Source organism: Meles meles, chromosome 6, assembly GCF_922984935.1.
Source record: "Meles meles chromosome 6, mMelMel3.1 paternal haplotype, whole genome shotgun sequence".
Classification (NCBI taxonomy): domain Eukaryota; kingdom Metazoa; phylum Chordata; class Mammalia; order Carnivora; family Mustelidae; genus Meles; species Meles meles.
This window is the reverse complement of record NC_060071.1, coordinates 71,930,810-71,951,243: the sequence shown is the minus strand read 5'-3', so window position 1 is coordinate 71,951,243 and position 20,434 is coordinate 71,930,810. Positions and strand designations below refer to the sequence as shown.

Below are 20,434 nucleotides of genomic sequence, written 5' to 3'. Positions count from 1 at the left end.
ATGAGTGTTCTGTAGTTCCTCGAGTACAGGTCCTTTACCTCTTTGGTTAGGTTTATTCCCAGGTATCTTATGGTTCTTGGTGCTTTAGTAAATGGAATCGATTCTCTAATTTCCCTTTCTTTATTTTCATTGTTAGTGTATAAGAAAGCCACTGATTTCTGTACATTGACTTTGTATCCTGCCACGTTACTGAATTGCTGTATGAGTTCTAGTAGTTTGGGGGTGGAGTCTTTGGGGTTTTCCATATAAAGAATCATGTCATCTGCGAAGAGAGAGAGTTTGACTTCTTCCTTGCCAATTTGGATACCTTTTATTTCTCTTTGTTGTCTGATTGCCGTTGCTAGAACTTCTAATACTGTGTTGAAAAGAGTGGTGAGAGTGGGCATCCTTGTCGTGTTCCTGATCTCAACGGGAAGGCTGCAAGCTTTTTCCCATTGAGGATGATATTTGCTGTGGGTCTTTCATAGATAGATTTTATGGAGTTCAGGAATGTTCCCTCTATCCCTATACTTTGAAGCGTTTTCATCAGGAACGGATGCTGGATTTTGTCAAATGATTTTTCTGCATCAATTGAGAGGACCATGTGGTTCTTCTCTCTTCTCTTATTGATTTGTTCTATCACACTGATTGATTTGCGAATGTTGAACCAACCTTGCAACCCAGGGATGAATCCCACCTGGTCATGGTGGATAATCTTTTTAATTACACATAGATTTTTGACTGCATGGTGGATAGCACTTAGCACCCCTTCCCTTGGTTTGTTCAAGGGTCAACTGTACTTTAAGGGTGGCCGAGAGCTGACACTCTCCCTGGACTCCCAACCTCCAGGGAAATACATTTTTTGTCTAAGTCACTATTCTTTCGGATTTGTGTGTTTTTGCATCTAAACCTGACCCTGAATAACTCACCTACTTCTTATCGGCTTGGTGTCTAACACTTTACGTAGCCCTTCCAGGCACACTATCTCAGTTTCAGTGGATAGGTAAATACCCATTTTCCTGTGCCATTTTTAGCAGTTCCTGGGTTCGAAGAGAGCCAGCGAGGGCCGGTAGCAACTGTTAGAGAGCTGTTTACCTGCCAAAGCTGAAGACCATAGGGAAAATGAAAGCATTTTGTTGAGGGGGCAAAAGGAAGATGGTGCTTTTGGAGATGGTCATAAGTCATTAATGACCATCTTTGTGCGGCGAGGCCCTGACTCTCTGAGACCCAGCCCTTCCTCTCACCATTTCACTGCCACTTTTAAACTGCTATTTTTGTCTGCAGCAAGAACTTTATATAAATACGGTTTTGTGGATTGTTTTCCCCCTGAGAGGTTTATCCGAGGCACGATTATTGCTAATTGAAATAGAACTTCAGCAGTGTTTCCATTACTCACTGATGAGCTGTTGAACTCAGCCTCAGCACACTCTCTTGAAGTGTAGGTCTGCTTTGTGACGGAAATGGTATTGGTGGCTAGGGTTAAGAGTCCTTGTGCTAGATGGTAATCTGATGCCACCTGCTCTACTTGGTTCCAGAGCAGCAACTGTCCTGTCATCCCCCAGCATTGTTTCTGTTTTGTTCTTTCTCCACCTCCCTGCACTCTCTGGCATGCCCCCCTCACCCCAAATCTCCTATGGAGCCGTCTTCGAAGCTGGCCAGGCATTTTTGCCCAGGCCCCCTTCTCTCACACTCTTCTATGAAGTCCCAGCAGGACCTGGCTAATTCTATCATGACCCAGCCCAATCCAGCTCTTCCTTAAACCTGCCTGTTCCAGCCAAGAAGCCCAGCCAGGGCAGGCTGTGCCTTAAGAAGCCAGCATGTGGATTCCCAGCAGGCCTCCTTGGGGGGTGGAATGGCTCTAAGCGAAGGAAGCATACGGGCATGATCCAAGCAAAGTCCTGTTTTCCAAGGGCAGTGATGAAAGGGGTTAATGGTACTCTGATGATTTAATGACAGTAATGGTTTTTCTTATCTATTATTCATATTTTTACTCCTGGAAATCCTAGGAAGTATTTAGGGTGAATGTTATAGATATGATTCTCCAAGGAGGGGAAGGGAACAGAAACTAACATTTAGTGAGAGCCAAGCGCGAGTGAGTATTTTGTCCACACTGGCTGGCATCGCAGCAGGTAAGGACGTGTAGTTGAAGTGAGTCAGTGTTTGGTTCTACGCTAGACCTGCTTTGTGGACTTATTGGCTGTAAGGTTTAGACAAGGCATAACCCAGAGTGATTGACAGCAAACTCAGAGTCTTGACTGCCTGCCTCTTCTGCAGCATGCTGATGAGGGGCCTGGGATCTGGACGTGAGCTCTCTGGTGCCCTGGGAGGCCGCACTCGACACTGGCTACTGATCCAGGCTCTGCAGGCAGCCAGAGCTGCTGGAATCCTGGCATCACAGTTCAATAGCCAGGGAACCTTGGCCAAGTCCCTAAACTGAATCTGGGTCTCATTTCCACATCTGTAAGGTGGTGATGAAAACAGTTCCAGCCTCCAGCAGTTGTTACAGTGATTGAGGAGGCAGGTGAACCTTCTTTTGTTCCAAAAAGAGTAGTTCTTACTTTAATTATCTTTATCACTGCTAATGGAAGAGGATATTCTAATGTTCTGAGAAAAAGGAAACCATTCACCTTGCCCAGCCACTTACCTGGAATGGAAATGCTCTCAGTGAATGAGCTTCTCTTGGGGTGGTTGGGGCAGCTTTTCAGTCCCCGCCTTTGGGCTGAGAGCTGCCTGGGTGTGTTGGCTGGCCTCTGTGGCTGTTCCCTGCTGCCAAGTTGCCGGTCTGGTTCTTTTCACCCTTGTAATCGGCCCTAGCAGAGGTGCGTAGGACAGCCAATGTCTCCAGGGTCCCTGGGGACAGAGAAGCCACCCACTTCACCTCGTCCCACCTGATCCACCCTGCCCCTCGGCCCTCCTAGGACTCAGTCCTCCTGAGGAATGTGGACTGCTGTGAGTCCTCCTAATTTGGCCGGCAGAGTGCCTTCCCGGGAGTGCAGGTTGTCCTGAGCACCCTGTCCTGCAGTCGTGAAGACCTCAGCAAGGACTCACATTAACCAGGTGGGCTCCTGTTGGTCCTTCTTTCTCCAGGCCCATGCAGTTGTTAGGAAATTGTTTCTTTGAATGGTGTTGGCTGTCTCAGCTTCTCCCACTCTGTGTTCTGTTTTTAATTGCCTGCAGTGGTGTAGATTCTATACCCCAGGGGATCAGAGTACTAGCATCAGGGTCAAGTGGCCCTGGTTCCAATGGCCTTTCTTTGCCCTGACTGCCAGGTACTCAAGGAGGCAGGCGCTGTATGGCATGTGAAGCCCAGGACTTTACAGGGATCAGTATTAGCTCACAGACCCTAATAACATGTCCATTAGATAGCTGCTTTTCTTTTTTTAAGATTTTATTTATTTATTTATTTGTCAGAGAGAGAGAGCACATGCAGGGGAGCAGCAGGCAGAGGGAGAAGCAGGGTCTCCACTGAGCAAGGAGCCCCAGCGGGATTTGATTCCAGGACCCTGGGGATCATGACTTGAGCTGAAGGCAGACACATAACCAACTGAGGCACCCAGGCATCCCTAGATAGCAGCTTCTTTTTTTTTTTTAAGTTTTATTATTTATTCATTTGACAGAGATTGACACAGCAAGAGAGGGAACACAAGCAGGGGGAGTGGGGGAGGGAGAAGCAGGCTTCCAGTGGAGCAGGGTGCCCAGTGCAATGCTGCGATGCAGGGCTCAGCCCCAGGACCCTGATATCATGACCTGAGCCAAAGGCAGATACTTAACAACCGAGCTACCCAGGCACCTCTAGATAGCTGCTTTTAACAGATGAGGACATTGAGGCACAGAGAGGTGAAGTAAATTTCTCAAGGCAGCACAGTATGGGGATCTGTGACAACAAGGAAGGGAGACCTAGGAGGGGAAAAAAAGGGAGGGGAAGAAAGAAAAAGAAGAAGGCTACTTCACACCTTGCCCAGAGCTTTGTCTCCCCAGCTCCCCAGGAGGTGTGGGAGTCTAACTGACTTAGCCACTCTCTCAGTTTTACCAGAAGAAGGTGTGGGGTGAGGAGAAGAGGTCAGCCAGGATTGAAAGGAAGGCTTATGAAAAGGCAAAAAGGCCTTCCACGGAAAAACACATCCTAACCGTATTGGCAGACAGCAGGTGAAAAGGTGCATCCTTTCTCTGGGGAAGCAGGAACAAGCCAGGATGCCTTTCGATGGGTCATAAGCAACCATTTAATTCAGAACCTGTGTTTAGACCCCAAGGGAGCTTGGGCCACTGAAGTCATGAATACACATGAGTCTAATGCAGCCTTGTGGACAATAAGACAATGAAGACGACATCCCCCATTCCCGGTTGCCATGGGTTGTTTTAATTTGTAAATTAAAGAACAATTTTAGATGTAAGAGCGTTGGCCTACAGAGAAATGTAATCTTCAGCAGAGATTTTGTCTCTTCTGATATGTGATTTCCACATCTTCCCTGGGTTTCAGCAGTTTCCTCTCCTCTATTCCTAAAAGAACCTGCATTTCCCTTTCCTGACTCCCTTCCTGGCTTCCTGTGCGCTAAGCCTTTGCAGTTGTCATCATGGCTTCAGAATGCATTTGATAGGTACAGGAAGTTGCACCAGACGGGAGATGGAACCAGCAATCAATAAAAAAAGAACTATGTTTCTAAGAAAAATGCATCACAGCTTCCCACCGGAGTTGTGTACCATATGTCCTAATATCCCTGGAACAATGGAGCTAAATTTTAGCTCTTCTGCTTGGCTTTCCCAGCCATCTCAACAAAAAGAAAAGAGACCTTTTAACCTGCTGCTACCCAGCTTCCCCACGACTCCTAGTACAGATTGCCTTTCCTTTTAACCCTTTCATCCGATATCACAAAATAAAATCTCTCCTTCCAGCTTTATTTCTCCTGGCTACTAGTTTAGTGTATTTATGGTGCATGAGTCATCAAGCTGCCGCCTGATTGGATAAAAACCAAGCACCCCTGAGACCATCAGTCAATTACAGCTATTCTCAGCTTCATTCACAGATTTATTAGCTTGCACACACACAGAGAAATTCATTCAGCAAAGTTCATTCATAAAAATTTCAACACTCCGCATCATTCTGCACATCTCAGCCTTCTGCTGCCGACGGGTTCCTGAAAGAAGCTCTGAGCCGAGTCCAGGAGGGAGGGAAGCTCAGAGCTAGGGTGGGCAGCCTGGGAGGGGAGCTGAGCAATACGGAGGGATCGCGAGTCCATGATATAATGCGGAGCGCCGCGGGTCACTAGTACTTCTGGCTTGTGGCCCGGACGGAATGCGAGACAAGATCTTCCAAGACAGGGCAGCCATCAGAATCAACGAACTCAGGCTGAGGGCGCCTTCGCCTCTCCTATACATCTTCTCTTTTTCATTTTTTTAAATGAACAATCCCTGGAACAAATAAAGGGTTAATAGGCCAGTCATTGCCCCGCCCTGTGAGAGCCGGAGGGAGCAGGTTTGAAAGTTCCTGTGTGCGGAAGGGAAGGCTGGGGGTGGGGGGCGCTAAATATTTCTGCAAGGCTCCCGCACAGCTCGCCGGCGATGCGGCGGGACGGGCTGACCCGTGCTCCGCCCGATTCCGTGCCTGAGAGTTGGCCGTGAGCGATCCCCGCCACCGCGGGCCTGGGTCCAGGCGTTCCCAGCAAGGAATCCAAGGCGAGAACACCGAGTGCTGCCGCTGGGGCCAGGGAGGGACTGAAATCAGCTGGGGAGTTGTTTTCCCCCCCGGGCTGTCACCCAGAAGGGCCCGGCAGCCGAGGTGGGCGAGGGACAGTGCAGAGTTGGAGAGGTGGCTGCCGCGAGTTGCATGGGGCATTGAGGCATTCGCTTTCCGTTCGTTTATCTAGCAGACGACGAGGCGATTTATGCAACAGTATCCTGTTTCAGCACTGCCAAGGCTATGCGAAAACGCGGTCAGGACAGCCTGGCAGGACTTGTGCTGTATGTAGGACTCTTCGGGCACCCCGGGATGCTGCACAGGGCCAAGTACAGCCGCTTTCGGAATGAGTCCATCACGTCCTTGGACGAAAGCAGCCCCGGAGGCTCCGTGGGGAACAAGGGCTCGCCTCAGCCTCCCTACCCCACCCTGGCACCTCACCTGCCGGCTGAAGATGCCACCTTGGCGTCCCAGGAGAGCCCCACCCCACTGTGCACCTTGATCCCTCGCATGGCCAGCGTGAAGCTGGCCAACCCAGCCACCTTGCTGAGTCTGAAAAACTTTTGCTTGGGTACCAAAGAGGTGCCCCGGCTGAAGCTCCAGGAAAGCCAGGACCCGGCTCCCAGCAGCCCGGCTTCCCCTGAGACCGGTCTAAATAGGGCTGGGTCCGCACCTCCGCTGCAGCCAGACCTGGTGGGGCACAGGGCGACTGTCTTAACTCCCGATGCCTGCCCCCTTCCTGGCCCTGGGGAGCCAACCCCAGGGAGCAGGCAGGACAGGCACTTTCTACAGCACCTGTTGGGGATGGGCATGAACTACTATGTGAGGGTAAGTCTATCTCCCTCTCTGTGCTTCTTCTAAGAACTCCGGGGGAGAGGGGCATCATCCCTTCTGAAAAGGGCTGCACACCACCTAGCTGGGTTCTAGGTTTGGACAAGACATTGTGTAGCCGGACTGAGAGGAGGGGAGCTGGGCTTACGGGTTTTCCTAGGAATATGTGGCTTGTACTGGAGTCAGACAACTTTTGATTCAGGGACATGAACTGGTGCTAACTTGTAGGTAGTATCCAGGGGGAAGGAGAGCTTTTGATGGAGACGGCGAGATGGTGTCTTCTTGTCCCCCCTGGACCTAGCATTCTGACCAAGAATGGTGAAGAATTTCTAATCTGTTTAGTGATTGAGACCTGCTAGGCTCTATCAGCCACTGTATTGCCGTAGAGATTTCTGTGCTGGAGGAATGCATGATGTGTAAGGGACTTGAATTACTATTTTTTTTAAATGTAACTCAGCATTTAACAAGAACTTCTCAAAATGTGGCCATGTCTCTGTGCTTGTGCTAAGAGCTAGTCTTGGGTCTTTAGTGCTCCCCCCACCCCCACCCCACCTTGTCTTTATTGCCTATACTGCGGCAAGTGGGCCTTATCCATGAGCTGTGTGCAAAATCAGGGTCCTTACTGGCCTCCCATATGCCCTTGCTTATTCCAGATCTGGGTGAGATTTGTCCCCTGCTCTTCTGGAGTTCAAATTTCAGTCAAGGAAACCAACCAATGCATGAAATAATAAGAGAACAATAGTTAGCAACAGAAATCTAGTGTGAGAATGCTGAAGGAATTCAGGGAAAGGGAACGTTGTGGTCGGGGATTCATTTACAAGGGAAACCTTCAGAAGGTGTGTCTTGGGAGAGATATCAGAGCTGGATTGGCAGAAAGGAGGAGATTCCTGGCAGGGCAAGAGTAGGAGCCGTCTGAAAGGCCGGTATCGCGGTGGCAGCTGCGGGGGAGGATCTTACAAGCCTACAAGCCAGGCTCAGTGGAAGAGGGGGATGCTGGAGGGTCGTAGGTGATAGAGAGTGGCTGGCATATCACTGGTGCTCCAACAAATGTGAGTTGAATAGAGACAAATATATATAGACAAATATAGTCGCTTAGCGAAGAGGGAGGCATTGACTAAAGCCCTTAAATGTCAGAGGAGGAGTTGGTAAACACTGTGACTGGTAAACAAGAACCCTCACTTTGTTTGTAGGCAAACTGTGACTTGATGAAAGTGGTTGCAAAGGGATCAGCCTGAATTGATTTGAGATGTCTGGAAATGGGGAGAAATTAGAGATTGGGAGGCCAGTCGGAAAGCCGAGAGTTTTGGCATGAAGGGATGGGAACGTGGATTGACATGGAGGTATGAGAGAGGAGATGAAGACAAGAACCTCTGTGAGAAGCCTCAGCAGCCGTGGGTGGTCCATCAGTCCATTTCAGCTCATGATACAAAGAGCAGAATAGTGGACGTTTCCTGAACAGTGGGTAGACTGGTGAGTTTGTCATTGTTGTTTATGGAGGTTCTGACGGGGGAGATAGAAGCAGAATGAGTTGGGAAGGGGTCACGCTGTGTTTGCTTTGGACAAATGATCTTTAAAGTAATGGTGTCTAAGGGCCAGTCACTGGTGAGTAAGCAGTCCTGTAAGACCGGCACTCATGTGAGAAGTCTGACGCAAAGGTGTGAATTGGAGAGATAACCAATAACTAGCACCAATGGATGATTAAGATCTCAAGGAAGGGCAGATAATGAACGCTGAGAGAGTTCCAGGGAGAACAGGCGTGAGACAGCTCTGGCAAATGGAGAAGTCAAACCTCTAAGGAAGGTAAACTTATGGGACACACAGTTCTTGCCCTCCCCCAGAGTGGCATGGCTCATAATGGAAATAGCTTCTTGTATCCACTAAAATTTCATGGGCACATTCTCATTTGTCAGCCTAAGAGTCTGCCAGGCTCTAGTGGGAAAACGAGTGACTCCAGACCCATGCTCTCTGCACCTGCCTTCCCATGAACTAGACATCCTCTACCCTCTGTCCTGCCTTTCCTTCCCTTTTGTACCTCCTTCCACCTCCCCACCTGGAGGTGGACACCTGGACAATTTTGGATGTGAAAAGAGTTGCTGTATGTCCTCCACTTTCCCTAGGGAGTGTTTCCATTTTAGATTTTTAATGAGGACATCATCTGTCTTTTCGTGGTGATGACAACAGACCCTAGGGAAGGCACTGACCCCCTTCACCCAGGTGGGCCACGCTGTATTGCCAATAGACAGTGACATGAGATACCGGTTAACACTTCTCATAGGAGGTCAAAATATATGGAAGAGCCTACTTTGTTAATTTTTATAGAAGTCCCACTTTGAAAGATAGAAGGGACACAGAAGTTATCAAGTTCAATGCCTCTGTGGGGAAACTGAAGCCCACAGGAGTAATTTTTTTAAGGCTGCCAGGTGAGGCAAAAGGAGAGTTAGAACTCAAGTTTGCTGTGTGCTATTCTTTGCTCTTTTCACCACAGGTTTCCATCCTGGTTGAAATTCTGTTCCTCAGAATTTTTTTAAAAGATTTTATTTATTTATTTGACAGACAGAGATCACAAGTAGGCAGAGAGGCAGGCAGAGAGAAAGGAGGAAGCAGGCTCCCCGCTGAGCAGAAATCCCAATGTGGGGCTCTATCCCAGGACCCTGGGATCATGACGAGTCAAAGCAGAGGCTTTTACCCACTGAGCCACCCATGTGCCCCCTCAGAATTCTTTTAGATATGAACCCATTTAAAACATGAAATGCCAACCTATTAATCTTTTTTTAGTGCCAACCTATTAATTTATAGTTAAAAATTATCATACTACGTGCACCCAAATTGCAGTTCCTGTATTCCCATCTGTAGGAAGATGCGCATAGGAAGATTTAAATCAAAAGTTGCTTAGGGGTACCTGGATGTCTCAGTCAGCTGAGCATCTGACTGTTGGTTTTACCTCAGGTTGTGAGTTCGAGCCCTGAGTCTGGCTCAGTGCTCAGTGCAGAATCTACTTGTGATTCTCTCCCTCTCCTCTGCCCCTTCCTCCACTTGCTCCTCTCTCTCAAATAAGTGAATAAAATCTTTAAAATATATTTATATAAAAGGTTGCTTAGTGATGATGGAATCAGAGCAGAGAAGTGAGAGAGAGATTCTTGGTGGCTAGTGGACATAGAAGCAACTTCTGTAGGCAAGAGGTAGCTACACATTCTACTTCCTTATCCACATCATGTGACTTCTCTCCCTGCCCAAACTTATTTGTTTATTCATTCACTTGTTTATTTAACAAATATGTATTATGAACCCATTATGTGACTGGAACTATTCCAAATCCTGGGGATACATCAGGGAATAAAAGAGAGCAGGTCTGAGCCCCATGGAACTCATATTCTCATGAGTAGAGATGGGCCCTGATTGAATAAACAAGTAAATAAAACATGTCACATGTACTAAGTGGTAGGCAGAGCAATAAAACAGTGGAAGTAAAGAAAGGCAGTTGTACTGCCTTCCTTTTGGGGCAAAATGACAGAGTTGTAGTTACTCTTTGTTTTGTTTCCTTGCATCTTTTATCTTTACGATAGGAACTATATTTGCCTTCTACTCTAAGTTAGATTTGACTTTGGGTTAAACAGCATTTTAAATTAAAGATTTATTTATTTATTTGAGAGAGAGAGAAACAGAGAGCAAGCCTACACGTGTGAATGGGAGGAGGGGCAGAGGGAGAGAATTTTCAAGCAGACTCCCCGCTGAGTGCAGAGCCCAATGCAGGGCTCCATCTCATGACCCATCAGATCATGACCTGAACTGAGACCAAGAGTTAGGCGCCCAAACGACTAAGCCACCCAGGTGTCTGTAAATATCTTTATTTTTTTTTAATTGACTGTTCCTTCCTTCGGTCTTACAATATAGAGTCGGTTATACAGCTGAAAATGTATTATAAGTTCTGAACACCTATTTTTGAGTCACTTTCATTTAAGCTCAGACCTTGAACCCTCTGAAGATCTTTCAGGGAAGGTAGGCCAGCAAGCTATTCTTTGAGAGATACCAAGCCAGAAGTGGGACAACCAGATCCGGGTCTGAGCAAAGCAGTGAGGTGAGTGGAGTCCCTGATATGGTGCCAATTAGTGACTTTTGTTCCCCCCATAAGGTTAAGTCTTATTTCTTTAGGAGGTATTCTCAAGTCACTTTATCTGTCACTCAACATTCACTCGGAGGTCTCTCCATTGCCCAACATAGTCTGTGGCAAGTACAGAAAATACACAATGTGACCAGTGCTCTCATCTCTAGAAGGAGAGGACTGCTCTATAGGGCCTTGAAGCCCCCCATCTAAGACTCTAGCATCTTTCTTCATATGGAAGGTATTTAAAACCTTAGTTCCCATTCTGATTCCCAAACCCCAAATTGCTTATGATTTAGTTGAGAGCTAAATAAAGCAGAGGCAAAGAAACCAACTGAGCCAGAGTGGCCATAGGCCAGTAGGGCAGTTCTGATGCTAGTTCTCCAAGGGAGGCTGCATTCTTCAAATGCTGACACCAAGCCCTCCAAAGTATCTTCTCTACTATCTCTACTCTCTACTCTCTATCTTCACGCTTTCCATTGCAAGTGAATAGCAGACAGGGTTCATATCAAGATTTGTCTCACCCCGGTGCTCATCGTCTTCCCACCCTCTGACTCTACCTTGGACCATGATGGGTAGTCCTGAAAGTTTGTGAATGGGAGTGCACAGATGAAGGACCACACAGATGAATGCAGGACAGCTTTATTACAGGACCGACCCCCAGACCTTGCCTTGTTGCATTTATTTGCAAGATTTCTGTCTCTTCGCTTCAGCCCAACCCACCCCAGCAATTTCCCCAGATTGTGTTAACTCGCTAAGGCTTCTGTGACAAATATCATAAACTAGGTGGCTTAAGCCACAGAAATCTATTCTTTCAAAATTCTGGAGGCTGGAAGTCTGAAATCAAGGCATTGGCAGGGTGGGGCTCTCTTGGAAGGCTCTAAGAGAGGATCCTTCCTCACCTCTTCCAGCTTTGGGTGGTTGCCAACAATTCTTGGCATTTCTTGGCTTGGAGAAACGTCTGTTTCTGTTTTCAGCATGGCTTCCTTGCCGCCGTGACAGTATCCAAATTTCCCTCCTCTTATAAAGATACAAGTCATTGGACTTGAGCCTTTGCTGATCCAATATGACCTCATCTTAACTTGATTCTATCTGCTTCCAGATAAGGTCACCTTCATAGATCCATTTAATTTTGGGCTGTTGTAATTCAAGCTATAACAGTCCCCAAGAACACATATCACAATGTGTTTGCCCACAGAAGTGTTCTTGTGTATTGGGCTCGACAGCTTTGTGTGCAAATATGAATTTATGTTGAGGAATTTATTTACTTCCTTTGTAAATCTCACAGCCTCCTCTTACCATCCATCCTTCCTTGTCCAATGGTATGGCTTATTACTGAGCCAACAGACTAGTATTATCTATTGTCTGTTGTGTAGACTAGTGTAGTCCATGGTACCACGTTGCTCTGTCTGCCCGAAGGATCTGTCACACAGGGCAGCACAAGTCTAAGTGTTATGAGATCTGCACTAATCTAATGGTTCTGGTGCTAACCAGCTGTCCTTAGTTGAGTCATTTCACCTCTCTGGGCCTCATTTTCTCATATTTGAAGTAAGAGATTTGGACAAAATACTGCCTAAGAACCTGAGACTCTACGTCTCCTTTCCCGTTGGTCTATTAGGATCTCTTTTGCTTAGACAATGGATTCAGGTCAGTTTCCTAAAGGAAATCATGTTTAACATCTTTGTGTTAATAGAGGGGAAAAGAAATGTCTTTAGCACCCTCTTACCAACACAGAGCTGGCTTCACCAGTAAAGTAGAAAGGGGTGTGTTATACTGGCCTGGACAGAGGTGCTCAGTTCTATAGAGTCCGTGTAAGAGAAGGCAGGTCGTGGAGAAACATCCAAGTGTAGGATTCCAGGGAGGAGTGGAGAGCAGGCTGATCCAGGAGGCGGGCCAGGGTGAGTGATGGTAGTAGCAGGGATCATGGCTTACATGGTCTAGCCAGCCAACCTGAGGACTGTAGGAACAGCAAGAAGTAACCCTTCTCTATTCTTTCTGGACAAAAGTGCTAAAAGAAAAAGGCCCTGCCACACAAAGAGACAGTCTAGTAACCCTAACCTTGAAAGAGGGAGAGTTAGAACTCTGGGAAACCCCTGAAGAGACAGTCCCACGATTTATGCAAAATAAAGGCAGACCTGAGTGGTATAGGTCAGGCCATCATGGGTAACAGATGGCTTTCTGCCTCTGTGTGCTGCCCTCTTTACTAAGTTATTGGTGGCTAAAAGGGTGGTCATATGGCTGGGAGGAAATACTTCCATCGAAGACTGACAATTTGTCATTCAGGGTGTTACATTTTCCTTCCTGTTTCTTGGAGTGAATGTAAAAGTAGATTCTCCTAGAATCTAGAAAAATCCTGGCATATTTGATCCATTGTTCCTGTCAATCCCCTTATTTTTTATTTTTTTTAATTTATTTTTATTTTTTAAAAGATTATTTATTTATTTATTTATTTATTTATTTATTTTGAGAGCGAGAGAAAGTGCACTTCCAGGGAGAGGGGTAAGGGAGAGGGAGAGAAATCCCAAGCAGGCTCCATGACCAACATGGAGCCCAAAACTGGACTTGATCCCGTGACCCTAAGATCACTATCTGAGCCACCCAGGTGCCCCAGTGTTATTCCTTTTCAACTTTCACATATCCTCTAGTTCTTCCCATCCCTGAATACTAGAGCATTACCTGGAAGAGAGAGTCTTAGAGTTCCCCTAGTTCAAAACCTTCATTTTATAGTTGAGGAAAATAGAGGCTCAGAGATAGGAAGTAAGTTGCCCCAAGCCACACAGCTTCTAGTGGTGAAGCCCAGACAAGAACTACCAGTTCTGTGTACAGCACGCTTATATACCTCCATCTTGCTTCACCTCTCCTCACTCCCTGAACTAAATGTTCTCTGCCAAATATCTCTGTTGAGGAAAATACTGTGTGTGTGCTTCTGTTTAAGAAGACCAGAACAAAAACTTTTTTTTTTCCTAATAGAAAAATTGCCTTTCAAAAGCAACAAGAAGGAAAAAGCGAGGCAGAGTGGGAAGGAGCCCCAAATGCCTTAGCTTTATCCATGTTTCCCCTTTTTGTTGAAGGCGGTCCCTGCACATGGTGACATGTTGTGGGACCAGGACTTTATGACATGCATGGACTGACGTCTGTGAATTCCTCTTCCACAGCTTTTGGGGATCACTTTCCTATTATGGCTTCTCCCCTTACTTCCATGTTCCTATTACTCCAAAGCCAATACCATGTTATTGATTGGTTGAACCGACCCTGTTTCCCAGTATGACAGTCCCATGACCAGCAGAGCGATCTAAATCTTCACACAGCTCGGGAGGCGAGGACATTCTACACTCCCCTCCCTAGCAGCAGAGATATGAGGTCCCTGGGGTTTCTTCCTCTCTCCTAAAAGATACAAGCTTCAGATCTCGGTGAGTCGGGGGCCAGTGGAGGCGGAATGAGAGAGGTCTAGTCAGATTGGTGCAGAAGAATCAAGAAGAGGGTTACAAAAAGATGCAGGCCTTAGTGCAGCCTACAAATAACCATTACAGGAAAAGATTCCATCTGAAATAGCAGAGTTTAGGGAGAGGGTATTTGGAAAAGTCAGGAGCCTTCTGAGAACTGAACTGGATTTTTGATTGAGAACATTGACTGAAATCATATGAAACTTGTCAATATCATAGCAGTGGCGACAAGCAAGTATACATTTGTAACCGTAAACTCAGATGTACAAGAAATGTCATTGCAAATGTATTTTAAAAATCACATGAAATCTGACACCAAGCCCTTTCTTGCTTGGCTGGCAATATTTCAGTTTTGGTCATTATTCATCCTCCAACCTCTAATCATAATCACATAGTGAACTGGGAGGCTTATTTTGCAACCCTGAATAAGGAAAGGCCTCTGACCTTCAGTTCATTGTATAGAATATTGATAGTCCCTAAAGACAGGAGGGGCTCCTATGACTAGACCTCCATTGCACACTAGAATCCTCATCCATTCTGAGAGCCCTTTGCTGAGAATCCAGCCCCTCTAGCTCCCCCTTCAGCCATTCCCCTTGGTAAGACCTGCCACTTCCCCAGGGCTTGGCCAGAATGCAGTTTGAGGGTCTGGAATGCTGAGAGACTCATGGTATCAACTGCCCATCCTCCTCCCATCACAAACCCTGCAGGATAGGGAGGACAGATGGCTTAAGCAAGTTAATGGGAAAGCCAGAAGCAGCCAGCAACCAGAAGGGACACTGATCGAGGGAGGGCACAACAGAGGGACATGAAGGAAAGTACGCAGCCCACCTACAGAGGCTGAGCAAAGATGGAATGAAGTTTAAAGAGTTGCCCCCATTTGTCAGGGTTGGACCCTGGCAGTCAAGGGTTCTGATGGAAAAATGAAGCTGAAGTTTCTTGGGAGAAGTTGGAAATTACACTGCCTGTGGGAGGTTGAGGGTATTGAGAGATGGAGGCAGGGGGAGGGCAGAGAGAGAAAGAGAGTGGAGAAAGAAGGCATAGTACAGGCAGTGTCCTATCCAGAAAAGAATCTGGAGCACCGAGGTCATAAAACCAACAGTTTAATGTCATGTTTTATTTGGCCAAATTAGAAGAAAGGGGGTTTGTTTTTGTTTTTGTTTTTTCGTTTTGTTGCCAATGTTTAAAAATTCCATATAAAATTCTGGATTTCTGGCTTCTCAGTAGAGCCAACAGCCTTGGACTGGTCATTCCACCTGCCAGTGGATGACCAGAGCTGGCCAGAAAGGCACAGGCCCACCCAGTTTCACTCACTTATGTCACCTGTCTACCCCCGAAAGTGACTGGATTTACATACCCACCTGTGGCATCAGAATGGGAAGGTACTCCAGCGCCCTTTGTCTTTCATTTTCTAATGCGGAATATCTGGGAAAGAAGCTGAGAATGTCTTATTCTTGGGCAGCATATCAGGACTTCTTTATGTAACGGGACAGAGTCCAGGGGGTGAGCGAGCCCATGAGAGGCACGTTGCCTTCCCAACTCAGAGAGCCTTTGCCCATTCTAGCCAAGTTGCGGAGTTTTGTTTTGTTTTTGTTGTTTTTTAAAGATTTTATTTATTTATTTGACGGAGAGAGAAAGAGAGAGAGAGCACAAGTAAGCAGAGCAACAGGCAGAGGGAGAGAGAGAGAAGCAGCTCTCGGCTGAGCAGGGAGCCGGATGTGGGACTTGATCCCAAGACACTGGAATCATGATCTGAGCCAAAAGCAGCCACTTAATCAACTGAGCCACCCAGGGGCCCCAAGTTGCAGAGTTTTAAAAGATAATAGAGCTCCAGGATGGGCACAGGCCATCCTTATTTTGTGAAGACATGGATCAAATTTTGTTTGTTAGTCAAATTTTGTTAGTTTGTTAGTTTGCTTGTTAGTCAGTTCTTTGAGACAATGAATGTTTCCAGCGAAACAGTGTTAAAAATTGATAAGCTTTTTCCTATAGTGAGAGAGAGGATTAAATGAAAATATATATATATACACACACACATAGTAGGTCCCAGGTAGAGGGAGGAAAACACACTTTCAAAGGGCCAAGAGTGCTTTTGGGCAAAATTACATTGAAATAGGCTAAATTTGACTCCGCAGTTTCACTGTGTCCCCTTGGCATCCTCGCTCCTGGCCAGGAGCACTGCCCTGGCAGACCTTCCTTCCCTGATCCTTCCCTGTAGTACTTCCCAGGGCAGGCCTGATCCTTCCCTGTAGTACTTCCCAGGGCAGGCCTGCCCACCTCTCTCAGTTGCCCGCCCCTCCCCCCGCCCCATCCCCTCACCCCCATCGTTGGCTTCCCTCCCCGCTCAGCGCAGCAGAGTGAAAGCTTGCATTTTGGAAAGAAGTCTCTTTACTTCATTCACTCTTTTTTTTTTTTTTTCAAAGATTTTATTTATTTATTTGACAAAGAGAGATCACAAGTAGGCAGAGAGGCAGGCAGAGAGAGAGCGGGAATCAGGCTCCCTGCCGAGCAGAGAGCCCGATGTGGGGCCTGATCCCAGGACCCCGAGACCATGACCTGAGCTGAAGGCAGAGGCTTAACCCACTGAGCCACCCAGACGCCCTCATTCACTCTTTATTGTAGTGTTTCTCAAAATTTCCTGAGGGCCACCGATCGCAGTGAAAAACGTTTGTCAAAAATGCAGACTCACAAGGTCCTCCTAAAGTTTCTGCATCACAATCTCTGAGGCTAGGTCCCAGAAACCTGCATTTCTTTTTTTTTTTTTTTTTTCCATTTTATTTATTTTTTCAGCGTAACAGTATTCATTCTTTTTGCACAACACCCAGTGCTCCATGCAAAACGTGCCCTCCCCATTACCCACCACCTGTTCCCCCAACCTCCCACCCCTGACCCTTCAAAACCCTCAGGAAACCTGCATTTCTGACACAACTCACTGTGTGATTCTGAAGTGTACAAAGCTCAAAAATCCCTGCCGATTTTTCAACAGCGGATGATTGTGCCACTCGGGGGACATGTGGCGATGCCTGGAGACATTTTTAGTGACCATAACTGGTGAAGCAGTGGAGTCTACTGGGTTGAGTAGCTAGAGGCCGAGATGCAGTTATACATGCTACAGGGCATAGGACAGTCCCCACAACAAAGGATTCTCCGGCCCTGCTGGCCGGTGGGACAGAGGCTGAGCAGCTCTGAGGCAGTGGAGGGAAGAGTGTCACCCTGGGAAGTACATTCGGAGGTGATGGTGGATGGAAGCATGAACAGTTGATTGGTCATTTGGCTTTTGAAAACTCTAACCTAAGCTGTTTCTAATTGTCTCGAGTTTTCTTCTTTCTCCTCTTTAATTCCACAGATTCTTTAAAAATTATAGTTCACTTCCTCATCCCCCAGCCACACAATATTCCTGTGGCTTCCAACATCAGGATCTCAAGGGGTGGAAGTGAGATCAGCTGTGGATCAGGTCTGTCCAAAGTCACAGCAGGCCGACCCTGACTTGGGTGCACTCTGGGCTAAATGGCACTTACAAGCTAGCTTGGTATCCTAACCACGGTCTCCTACCATTACTGGTAGGGAAGGGCATAGGGAAGGGCATGAACAGTTTTAGCAAGTAACTTACCACTAAGTTTTAAGAACAGGGCCTGGGCGCCTGGGTGGCTCAGTCATTAAGCGTCTACCTTCAGCTCAGGTCATGATCCCAGGGTCCTGGGATTGAGGCTCACATCAGGCTCCCTGCTCCACGGGGAGCCTGCTTCTTCCTCTCCCACTCCCCCTGCTTGTGTTCCCTCTCTCACTGTCTCTCTCTGTCAAATAAATACATAAAAAATCTTAAAAAAAAAAAAAAAAAAGAACAGGGCCTATCTTGGGGTTGGAAATTTCCTTTAGTTAGAGGCAAAGAAATGTCAGAAAGCAAACAACTTGAGGAAAAAGACCATGTGCTATGAGGACAACCCCAGAAATTGGATTTTTTTCCCTCAATGTCATCAGATGATCATTTATATGAATCATTCATTAGGAAATGGTGAAATATATAATTCAAACATAATATTTTTCTTACCCTAGTGCCAACTTCAGGTCCTTGAAAGGCACTGCCCCTCCCTCTCCTCTCCTCTCAGTTCCTCTGTCTTCTGGACTTGGGTTCAGACTGATACATTGACTGCAAAGTTCTGTTTCATAGTGAGTTAAGCTACCAAGGTCACAAGGCTCTTCAGCTTAAAGCCAGGACAAAAATTTAAGTCTCTCAACTCCCAGGAGGTTCTCTTTTCACTAGCGTGGTGAATAAGATATAATTCTTGCATGAGGAGGTTACAGTATGAAAAGAGAGCAAAGATATCCACACAAATTACTGTAATGTAAGGCAATGCATTGTAAATGACACCAGAGTGGTCCAAGTAAAGTATGTGGGATATCATGGAGGAAAGGTCACTTCTTCCTTTTGAGATGATTAGGGAAGTTTTCATGAGGGAGGAGTCATTTTAATTGAGTCTTGAGAAATGGGTAGAGTTTCCATAAGCAGAGATACAGGAAGAACATTCTAGGCAAAGAGAATAAGAGTGAAGGCATAGAGGTAGGAAAGTAGAGGATGTACTTGGGGAATGGTGAGTGATTTGACTGACTTGGACAGTGCATGAACTATACGTAGGAGATCAGCAGAAAATAAGTCAGACTGAGACAATAATAACCTCGCATAGCATCTGAAAAGTTGGGTTTTCCAAAAGAAAACCATTAAATATAGTAGCCTATGGACAAACTGAGAACTTTGACAAACCCGGAGCTGTGTTTTAGAGATCATGGGCTATAGTGTTCAGAGAGGATCCAAGAGGAGGGAGACTGGGCAAAGTGAGGCCTGGTGAGAAGCAATGTAAGAGCAAAAGCAGTGGCAGGAGGAATGAGGGCAGATTCGAGGCCTTTAGGGGAGGAAAGGGAGAGACAGAAAGTGTTTGGGGGTGAAAGGTGAGTTTCCATTCTGTAGGTCATGCATTCAAGGAAACCTCAAAGCATCCAGGTGGAAATCTCCAGCAGAAAATAGAATAGCTAGGACTGAGGAGAAGCTATATCTGTTGCTGTTGTCATCTAGGCCCAGGGAATGGACAAGGCTACCAAAGGGAAAAGGCAGAGTGCAGAGGAGAGGGCTTTGGCATGGGACCACTTAGGTATTCTGGGGAGAGAGAAGAAAAAGCATTGGAGACAGAACTAGCTGAGTGAGGAGCAGGATGGAGAGAAGACAGAGTCATCAGGGGAGGAGGGGAGAGTTTGGAGAAGGATATTGGACAAAACAGCAGCAAAATCTGGGAAGTATTCAAGGAAAATGAGACCTGCAAAAGCCACAGGATTGGCCTCTTATTTTCTTACTCCCCGCTCCACTAAGATTTTCAATTGAGCTCTTTCCGACCACATTTGTCATTGGATAGACCGCATCTACACTTTCTCCTCTTGCCCTCTCCTTGAGTGGTATCTTCCAGATGTCCAAGCCAGAAGTCCAAGGCATGTCTATGTCACTTGCCATCACACTCCACACAGTCTTTAGTTACCAGGCCCTGACAATCCCACCCTTATGACATTTCTCCTACACATCCATTTCCCCCCATCCCCACTGCAATTTCTAAGGTGAGGATGAGAGTAGGCAGCATTTTCAAACTTGCTGACCAGCTTCTTACTGGTATACTCTTTCCTCTACTATTTTGTGAAATGCACTTTGCAAAACACTGCCATTGAAGCTTCTGGTTGAAACTAGGAGATAGATGGATGATCCTAATACAAGGTGGAAAATGATATATACCTATAGAAAATAGTACGATGCAATGGTGTCATGAGCTCTAGGAGGTAGAAGAGGCTTCTAGCTGGGTACTCAGGGAAGGTTTCCAGGGGAGAGGGCATTTCAGATGGTCCCTATGGATTAAATAGAAGTTTAACCACAAGGAATATATAATAATAAGGGGTATTGCAGATGGAGAGGGCATAGGTAAGGAAATGGAGGTAGATACAAGGGAGAGCACTGATTTTAGTTTGGTTAGAGTAGCAGCTGCTTGGAAAAGATTAGTGGATAATATTAAGACTTGAGCCAGCTTATAACAGTCCTTTAATATCAGACAGAGGAGCCTGAACAGAGGCATGGGGATTTCTTTGTGTTAGAGAAGGAGTGCCTGGAAGTGGGGAAGCCCTTTCGAGGGCTATTACAGCAATAGTTAAGGGGAGAAGTGTCTATATGAGAGTCTTGATGGGGGAGTGAAGTAAAGAAACACTGGTGGCAATATTACAGAAGAAAAATTTGATGATGCTGGCAAAGGAGGGCAGAATGCAATGCAACCCGCCCGAGGTTTTGAGGTAGAAGGCTTGGAGTGGGCCAGTGAAAGGCACAGAGGACTCCGAGAGGAGAAGTGGTTTTGAGAGGGAGGGTAAGAGGTTCAGTATCCGACACATTGA

At 46.5% G+C, this 20,434-nt stretch overlaps 1 protein-coding gene across 2 annotated transcripts in view; it reads left to right on the top strand.

Annotated features, from left to right (window-relative positions):
- The first annotated feature begins 5,508 nt into the window (after window positions 1-5,508).
- SHC4 (SHC adaptor protein 4) overlaps window positions 5,509-20,434 on the top strand; it is a 133,043-nt gene continuing 118,117 nt past the window's right edge. For both annotated transcript variants that reach the window (XM_046009508.1, XM_046009507.1), the window contains exon 1: window positions 5,509-6,478. In XM_046009508.1, coding sequence (XP_045865464.1) covers window positions 5,894-6,478 — 585 coding nt within the window. In that variant the 5' untranslated portion in view covers window positions 5,509-5,893. The remainder of the gene's footprint in view (window positions 6,479-20,434) is intronic.